At 39.6% G+C, this 9,915-nt stretch overlaps 1 protein-coding gene across 1 annotated transcript in view; it reads left to right on the top strand.

Moving 5' to 3' along the window:
- MARC1 (mitochondrial amidoxime reducing component 1) overlaps window positions 1-6,901 on the top strand; it is a 21,595-nt gene extending 14,694 nt beyond the window's left edge. Inside the window, exons 5-7 of the mRNA XM_019516479.1 lie at window positions 2,154-2,215; window positions 2,298-2,369; window positions 6,674-6,901. Coding sequence (XP_019372024.1) covers window positions 2,154-2,215; window positions 2,298-2,369; window positions 6,674-6,800 — 261 coding nt within the window. The 3' untranslated portion in view covers window positions 6,801-6,901. The remainder of the gene's footprint in view (window positions 1-2,153; window positions 2,216-2,297; window positions 2,370-6,673) is intronic.
- The last annotated feature ends 3,014 nt before the right edge of the window (window positions 6,902-9,915 follow it).

Here is a 9,915-nt window from a genome sequence, read left to right on the forward strand (position 1 = left end):
ACAGGTGCATCTCAAGTAGAGCCAGGGAGGTGATCCTCTCCCTCTATGCGATGCTGGTCAGGCCACAGCTGGAGTACTGAGTCCAGTTCTGTGTGCCCCATTTCAGGAGGGATGTGGACAACATTGAAAGAGTCCAGAGGAGGGCCACCCGCATGATCCAGGGACAACAGGGCAGACCCTACAATGAGAGACTGCGGGACCTAAACCTGTTCAGCCTTCACAAGAGAAGGCTGAGGGGGGACGTGGCGACTGCCTATAAACTCACTAGGGGGGACCAGAAGGGTTTGGGGGAGACACTGTTTCCCCTAGCACCCCCTGGCATGACAAGGAATAATGGACACAAATTATTGGAGAGTAGGTTTAGATTAGACATCTGCAAGAACTACTTCACAGTTAGGGCGGCTAGGAGCTGGAACCAACTTCCAAGTGAAGTGGTGCTGGCTCCTACCCTGGGGATCTTTAAGAAGAGGCTTGATGCCTACCTGGCTGGAGTCATTTGAGTCCAGTCTTTTCTCGCGCCCAAGCTGGGGGTCGGACTTGAAGATCTACATGGTCCCTTCCGACCATGCTTCTATGATTCTATGATTCTATGACTCCAGTGATGTACTTTGCTGTATATAGAGCTGGTTAAAGGATGCAGAAAGCATGCTTGTTAACATTTATTTGAATTTGTTTCCCTGAAGATGTCATGAATTTAATGTTGTTATTCTCAAATATTTACCAAATAGTTTGTGCAACAGACTATTTCAAGGGGCTGGATTGATTTATAGTTTAAAAAATGGCTAGAGTTATCAGTTAATTTATTCATAATGAATAATTGACCCAGGTCTAACTATATTCAAAATGAATTTGTGCTACCAGAAAAGAACATTTAAACACCCAGAAATATTATTAAGGGACCTTGCATTTTGGAATTTTTTGTCTTGGAATGAATTTAATATTTTTGTATTTAATGTAGAGTAGTAAAATAAGGCCCAAATTTAGCAACCCCTTACACATGCACTTAACTTTACCATTGTGTATGGCTTACACTATTATGGATAAGTATACAGGATTGAGGCCCAATACTATTTTATATGTGCAAATCAGGGACTAGTTATGACTATTCTGAGAACAATAAGTGAAAATCAACCTTAGTTTTTCATGAACTTACTTTTGTTTGATATTATCTTAAATATATTTCTGTAGAAATTGACTTTCTGTAACACTGGTAAGCTTTATATGACCAATCTGTTACCTTTTAGTGAAGCAATTTAGTAATTCATCCAAGACCTTTGGCACACGTTCACATAATGGTGCAATGGGATCTATTCCCCAGTCTCAGCAATCACACCTCTTGCCATGCCACATGTGCATGGCAGGATGCCTAATTTGGGATCATGGATCAGATCTTAATCATGCCATTATTACTTGCCAGTTCAGGGGAGCCCAGGATCATAATTCCAGGCAGTAGAAAACTAGATGCCTGGTGAGCCATTGTGGTCCCAGGGTTGGGACTGCCAGTCAGGTGATTGTTGGTCTCAGCCTTGGGACCACACCAAAGCTGGTTCAAGACTCCAGTGAAGTCCTGGGTCTGGAACTGACAATCAGCTGACTGTTGATCCCAACCTCAGGACTGCACTGGGGTCCAGAGGCCCACCATGCACCTGGCATCAGGCTGCATGGTAGGGACCTTGCCCCACAATCAATTTAAGGTGCAATGGAAATCAACCACAAAATTATTACATAGTTTTTGGAATAGTTTTGTGGCTTATTTCTCATATTATCATGCCATTACTTGCATGAACATTTAGCTGAGTTACTATTTAAGACTTGATTAACTGGGTAATCATGCCTTAAGTGTAACCTCTTCTAGGGATCCGACTGACCTGCTAACTGATGCAAATCTGCTTTAATTGTTTTGTCTTAATAGATAGAAGATCAATATGTTATATGATAGAAATGCTTTGTGGCGGATAAATGCATTGATAACGTATTTTAATAAAAAAATAATAGCCTATTTGTGACACTATTATTTAGGGAATGTAAGAAAATATGATGCTGTAAAATAATGCTTATTTTTATAGTAATAACTATGCTTAGAATCAAGTCCTGGAAAATGGTTAAGTGCCAGTATGTCTGGTACATATTGAATCAATGCTTGTTTCCCTTAGGATTCCTGGGATGAAATCTGCATTGGTAGTGTGGAAATGAAAGGGACGATGGGTTGCCCCAGGTAAATGTTGAGGAAGATACTGGAAGAAAAAAATGTTAAAAAAAACTTCTGTGGTCTAACATTATATTATGTGTCTCTTCAGGTGTCTTTTAACAACTATTGATCCAAAAACTGGGATCATGGACAGGAAAGAACCGCTGGAAACACTGAAAAGGTAGTAAAAATATGTTAGTGCTTCTCATCTTTTGCTTGTGTTAGCAAGGCAGATATGGATGATTGCCAGTAAGCCAGTAACATTTAAAAAAAATAAATTTTGAAATACATGCTGCATGCCATTGTGCACTCCTAAAGGTGTCTACGTTTGGCTCAGTCCTATCTTGTCCTGCACAGGCGCATTGTATTGAAAAGAGGACTCGATGCAGAGGCATAACAGGGCAGTTCCACATGTGGGGCAGCTACGATACATGGGGCAGAGCTGGCAGTATGGCCAGTTGCTGCTGGAGCAGCAGCAACCACACCTGCTTTCATGCTCCCACGCATAGGCAGTACTTGGAGCTGATGCCTTTGCACTCAGTTATACTACTTCCTGGTTCTGTCTTCCCCCTCTTCCACATTTTCTCTCCCCTTCCTCAACCCAAGAGTATGAATAATATGGGTCAGACGGGTAGCATCACCTATTATTAAGATTGTCAAACATTTCCTGTTGTAAAATCCCATTTTAAGTTGCTTATAGCTTTGCTAAATTTGAATAGTATGGGCTGAATTTTTCAATGCTGAGTATGTCTCAGAGTGGGGGAGGAAAAAACTGGGCCATGGAGGTTAATGCTGGGGGAGAGAAAAAGTGGAGCTGGGAGTAGCAGGGTGGCAGTACTTGGGATAAGAGTAGGTGGCCAAGGAGACTGAGACTGGAAGCCTTCATAAAGAAGATGAAGTAAACAAAACTTTCCAAACTTAAATGCTCCCACAGCAATCTGCAGCAATGTTATCAACCTGTCCAACAAAACTCTTAGCCCTGCTGAATGTCTGCACTGTCTTGTGGTCACTCCTTTTTCCCTGCTACACAATTCAAGAAGGTACAGCTGTATGGGGATCTCAAGGCTTTTTTCTACTGCCTTTAAAGGAATAATTCTGTGACCCAGAGCTACACAATGATCAAGCTATCACAGACTTGACCTTTGTGCAGCACAAGATGAAGGACGTCTCCACCTGAGGGTTCTAGCCCCACTCTGTCCCGTACATAAATTGTTTCCATGTTTGTGCCCACCCTGAAGTTGTAACATATAAGCTGGTTGATATTATGGACAAAATAGCATACACACAGGAAACTGAGAGAGAACATTCCAACCCTGAGTTTTACAGAACAATACCAGAGGGAACTATGCAAGCTCTTAAAGATGCTACCTCCAGAAACACAGAAAAGGATATTTTTTCCTGGGCTCTCAGGAACCTAGACCAGGCACCTTTTTACTTGTTATTCAAGATCCACCAGTGTGACAACCCGAGATGGCCCATTGTCTCTGGTGTTGGAACCATTACAGAGGGAGTTTCTGGCTCCATTTAGTCTATCCTACTCCCATGTGCCTCTGGAGCTGCCAGCAAACTTCCTAAATAAACTAGGCTGCGTTGACAAGCATGCAGCAAGCACCGTAATAACTACCATGATGTCTCATCTCTGTACACCAGCATCCCCCTGTGAGAATGGATTACAAGCCTTAAAAAGCATTAATCCACACATTGGCACTGCTTTTGTTTCCATTTTACTGTCCCATTTTTTCCTTGCACACAGCTATTTCAGACTTGGAGACTCCATGTACCTACAAGTAAACAACCCTGCCATGAGCACATGCATGGCCCCCCTAGTATGCCAATATATTTAGGACAAACCTTGAAATCTGTTTCCTCCTTGGGTGTCCTCTCATGCCTAGTATCCCTAAGGTACATCGATGACATCTTTATCATGTCATGGGAAGGAATCTCTAGATAAATTTCACCAGGGTTTTAACAACTTCCACCTATCTATCAAACTTACTTTTGACTACTCAACCCAGAATCTTCATTTCTTGGACGCCGCTATGAAACTTTACAGTAGTCACATCACCACCACATTGTATTAGAAATTAACTGACTGATACAGCTACATCCACGCCACTAGCTGTCATCCTAAGCACACCACTAGATTCATCATCTACACAGCAAAGTTCTACATTTCAACTGTATCTGCTCTGATCTCCTCAGCTGGGATGCACACCATAAGGAGCTAGAGCAGGGATTCTTATACTTACAATGCAATCCCAAAACTATAGCCACTCAAATCAATACAGCCAGACTCAGACCCCGCTTCAACCAGCTACAATACCAACCCTGTAACAAAGGCAACAGAATCCTTGTTGTCACCTACAGTCCCCAGCTTGAACACCTTGGACACATCATTAACGACCTTAAACCCCTCCCTCTTGGAAAGAAATAACTATTTCAAGGTAGCTTTGGGGTGCAAGTCTGTCCTGGCTTACAGGTAGTGCCCCAATCAGCATCATTCCAGCAACAGACTACTTAACTCCTATTCTCACCATGGCACCAGGCCTTGCAATGTACCCACATGCCAGCAGTGCCTGCTCATCAGCACAGATCAAGAAGTCAGTCACACAAAAGCCCATGGCAGAACACTTCAGTCTCTCTGGATGTTCCATCACTGACATCAGCTGTTCTTAAACAACAAAACTTTAAAAGCCAACTTGAAGGTAAAATTGCGGAACAAGAAATCATCTGCAGACTGCACTGTGTTAAGTGTGGTTTAAAATAAACTGAGACCACGGATTCTTATCTCATTACCTAGGCTACCTGTGTAAATCCTCCCCTTTGATTTCTTCAACTTACTTTTGCTTCTCAGCAGTACCTCATCATTTCCTTTCCCTTTTCCTGCCATTTAAATTTAAATTACTTTATTGCTTTCTGTTTGATCCTTTCCTCTTCCTCTCTGAAAGTCCATTCATAGCATTTAAGGAAGAAGGCTACAGCCTATGAATGCTTATGCTTCTCTGAACAAGTGCCAGCCTGCCCTGTTTTCTACCCAGAAATGAGAAATATATCACTAGGAATTCAGTGGCGGGGGAAAACCCAGTCTGCTAATATCCAACCACCTTAACAATGAGACTATCATCACTTCCCCTGCAAATTTCTTGTTTTATTCACTATCCACTTTCCAACTTGATCCCTAGAATGTACTGGATGAGACTGAGTCCTTTTTGAGATATAAATGTAAATATATACATATATGTATTTGCATAATACATATAGACAAGGGGCAGAAGTAAGGTTTTGCAATCTACCTGTATATGGTGTGTGCTTAGATGCTTAGGGGTTTTTCATGCATAATGCATATACGTTGCATGTGTGTCTGAATATAATCAGCCGAGGTTCTTTGGGTAAATCTGATATCTTTTACTAGATTGTTTATTAGACCACCTCAAATAGCTGGAAAAATTCTTAGCAAGCTTTCAGGTATAAATACCTTTCCTTTTGTATGCAAGCTTTTCCATTCCATTAATTGTTTCATTAACAGCAGGTTAGCTCTTGTCTATGAAGGTGACCAAAATGGGAGATCAAGTGTTCTGTAAACGTGGCCCTATAAAATAATGCTTTCTTGATGTAAATTGGTATACCATCAGGCCCCAGTCTTGTAATTGCCTATGTGTATGTCTAAAGTTACTGCCACAAATAATTTACTTCATAATAGTTCAGTTAAGCATATGTGCAGAATGTGTATTGGATTTGGTCCTTAGTAACCTTCTTTCCTATGTCGGTGTGCTGGACAGAGGATTTAAATGTTGGATCTGTCTGTAAAACTAAATAAGCTTCCTCCATCCATTCAGATGCACTGAAAGTGTATTGGTACTTGAACAGATCTTGCAAATACTTATATAAGAGAGATACTTTAGGCACACCAGGAATCTCACTGAACTCGCTCACTTTAGTATTCACCCTACATTGTATTGTAATTCACATAACTTTTTAGTCAGTGGTCTACTGTTTCCAGATGCTGTACTTTAATATTAAAAAAAAATCTTAAACCAAAATCTTTACTCTTTGTAATCCTTTGAAATTATGGGCCTCAAATGTTTCTATACCTTTTATTTTCTTCCACTTCCCTTATTATAGGGTTGTTTGTGTGTAATGGTTAGACTATTTTCATACTATGTTTTTCTTTGGAGTTTGACTCTACATGAGTATTCTGGTAAATGGTAGAACGTGCTGAGAGTTGAGATTAGACAGTATAAGAAATGGTGATTTACTAACTTAGAATAAAGGATGCTAGTACAGCTGTGTCAAAACAAGAACATTAAACATTGTATAGGGTACTTCTGAAGGAACCTTATTTCATAATTTGAAACATACACAGAATCTGAGTACCTATATATGTTTAACTGCTGTATTTCATCGAACACTATAAGATGGAAACTTCACTTCTTGAAACCATACTTTAATTTATCACAGCTGATAACATTCTTCTTCTCTCTGCAGTTACCGTCTGTGTGGTCCATCTGAACAATACTTATACAAATCCAGTCCTCTGTTTGGGTGGTATTTTGGTGTTGATAAGACTGGAACAATTCAAGTTGGAGACCCTGTCTACAAAATAATAAAATGAAAGAAGATGCATTTTGAGTAGAAGATGCTTTCTTTGCTCTTACTGGTGAATAATCTTTCTTGAAGCGCAGTACCTGAAATAAGTTTTCTTTGTAATTTCTTCAGATACAAGGTTCTGTATGTTGCATTCCTTGGCACTCTCTAAGGTCCATTATCTTTAATTGGATCATGTAGGGTGCAAGTTCCTTGAAAATGTGTTGTCTGCCAAAGTGCTTTTTGCACCCAAATCTTTAATTTTTTTCCCTTTAGACTATAAAGGATGAAGGCCCAGATCCAAAAAAGACTTGAGCTACATAAAACTAACTTTGTGTTGTCTGGTCCCCATAGAAATGCCTGCAACGCTTATTTAGGCCTCCTGGTGTAATACATGGAGATAGGAGATCTCTCATTGATCTGAGTCAGTGTCAAACACTTTTATAATTTTATATACATTCTAATCTGTAGAATCGTGAAGTAGAAGAAGGACAAGTTGGAGGATGATAGCTGTATGCTTCCTTCTGGGGTAGCATACGTTTTTAATTTACACACAAATTCCAATATCTTGAAAATGAAACAAAACAGCTTTTGAAATAGTTTGACCTCTTGCTACTTTATTACAGGTTGGTAGAGAGTGGAAGAAATTTGAAGTAGCCAAGGAATGAGTCAACAAAGCATGAAGTAGGTAGACTGCTTTGGAGTTTCAGTTCTTTACTTTTTTGTGTGGATATTAAATTGAGGGTTTTTTTTACGTTCCTAGCTGACACCATAATAAACTGATAAATCAGGTTCTTATAACTGATTAATTTAACCTTTTATCAGACTTGAGGGGGAAGAGTGTGTCCAGAATAATACTAACATTAGTTTATCCTCAGCAATATCACTGACAATAATGCATACAGGTCCCAGTATCAGCCACTGTAGAAATGTAACGTTGTTACTGGATTGTTATGTTCATTGCAGTGACTGGTGGCTGGGAGTGGAATAACAAGCATGTGTTGTTTTGGGCTTTTATTTGGTTTGTTTTTTATATATAGATGCATCAGAATAATCCAGTTGGCTGAAGAAATTATAGTATGTATCACAGGACCTTAAAATATTCAAGGCTGAGAACTTTTGCAATATTCAATGTTGTTGAGCAAAGACAATGTACTGACAGGTAAAATAAATTAGTTAAGTGTGTCAAGGGAAGTTGTTCTTTCCTATGTCAGAAAGTGGAATAAAGAGAGCTGTATAATTGCTCCTTGCCATAGGTGAATGTTTAAAGTAAGGGAATTTGTTCTTTCCTATGTCAGAAAGTGGAATAAAGAGAGCTGTATAATTGCTCCTTGCCATAGGTGAATGTTTAAATTATCCTAGCATGACACATATTATAAGTAATGCTGTGCTAGTCATGTTATATTTAACTATGTTACTGTTACTGACTGTAATCATTTTGGAAGTCTGTTATGTTTGCAAGTAAAAATGTTACATCCATACTCTTGCTTTTGAAAGAAATGTCAAGAAGTTCAACTCTGATTTATACTCTGTAAAGAAAGCATTTTGGGTTGATTTTAGCTTAATCCTAAAAAGCTCATGTTTTTGAGTCTAAAGAACTAAATGAAATATAAATGCATTAAATTTACAATACTTAAATGTGGCCTTTCTGGAAGCTGAGGGCATTTAAATATTTTAATAGAAATGTCTAACTTTGTTTAACTGATGGAAAAATTAGTTATCTGATTTGGACTAAAGTAGCTCAGGGAACTTCACTGAATAAATGGGCTAATCAGACAGTATTAAATGATTTTCTAAAAGTATTAACTTCAAACTGTAAAACGCATTTTAACTTTGGAAATAAACACAAATCAAAACTATAAAGTGCTGTGGAGTCCTAACCACTTAAGAAAACATACAATTTTAGTTGCTTGTTCTTTTGGCATTTAACCATTGCTCTGCCTACCTCATGTGTCTGATGTTGTAGGCAAGACTTGTTGCACAGTGAAAGGCTTTGTGGAAGAAGCAGCTGTGTAATATCCCATATCAAGTCTCCTGCATCTTTGATGCAAGAAGTTTCAATACAGAAGATCCTTTAGATTTTTGATCTGGAGAAAAAAAATCCTGGTTTGTGTGGCAAACTTGAGATGTGTGGATAGCAAAGCAATGGAACATATTATAGCCAAGGTATTGTCCAGCTTATCTAGAGCAATAGAGATAAGAACAAAAACTTGAGGACTCGGTGTGGCAGACGAGAACCTTGCCCTTGCTGTGGTTCCTTTGCTGCTGGGCTCGTACCACAAAAAAAATGGAGCACTGGATTTGATGCCTCTTTCATTAATGTAAGTCAGTTCCATGCTTCCCTCTCCTCAGCAAATAGGGGAGGTATTGAAGGTATGACTGATGGCAAGGATAGGGCTGGAATTCAGCTGCATAAAACCACTGAGAGATGTAAGTAGCCAAAGCAGAATGGGAAACTCTTTAAGGCTGTGTCTATAATCATGAAGTTACCGTGCTCAGCAGCAGCCCCTTCAAGCATCATACTTTGCTTCAAATGGCCTGCTCTTAAACCTGAAGCAGTGTCTATAACACAATGGGTGGGTATCAGTGCCAGTTAGCCTGCCCTTAAACTAATTGATCTACCTGTAGGGCCATGACTACATTGCTTCCAGTTTAGAGGAAACAGGAATTTTTGGATGATATGTTTTATTGGACCAACTTTATAGTTGGAAGAAATACAGTTGGTCCAATAAAAGATATTCCTAAAATCCTACCTTGTCTCTCATATTTCCTTGAGCATCATGCCTACAACACTTCAGTTTAGGAGGCAGTCTGCCCAAGCACTGCAGGGTGCTTGAGGGTGCTGGTGCAAGGTCAGGCATCTTGAGAGGTAACCTAAGATTCCCTCAGCAGTATAAAGAATGTGGTTGCTTAACAGGATTAATTCTTCACTGCTGGGTTAATTAATTATAGTTCTCCCTGCTCTCAGTTACTAAAAACCACTTTCAAGCAGGTTATGCAACTTTTTTACCTCTGACCTTTGTCACAGTAGATTTTCCTTTAGCAGAAGGGACATGATATCTGCTTAGTTTTAACAGTCAAGTTCCCAGGGGAGACTGGATGGATAAAGGGTCTCATATGCTCTCTTTGAGTGTGCCAGCCCA

This window comes from Gavialis gangeticus, unplaced genomic scaffold, assembly GCF_001723915.1.
Source record: "Gavialis gangeticus isolate Ggan-Ray unplaced genomic scaffold, GavGan_comp1, whole genome shotgun sequence".
Taxonomy (NCBI): domain Eukaryota; kingdom Metazoa; phylum Chordata; order Crocodylia; family Gavialidae; genus Gavialis; species Gavialis gangeticus.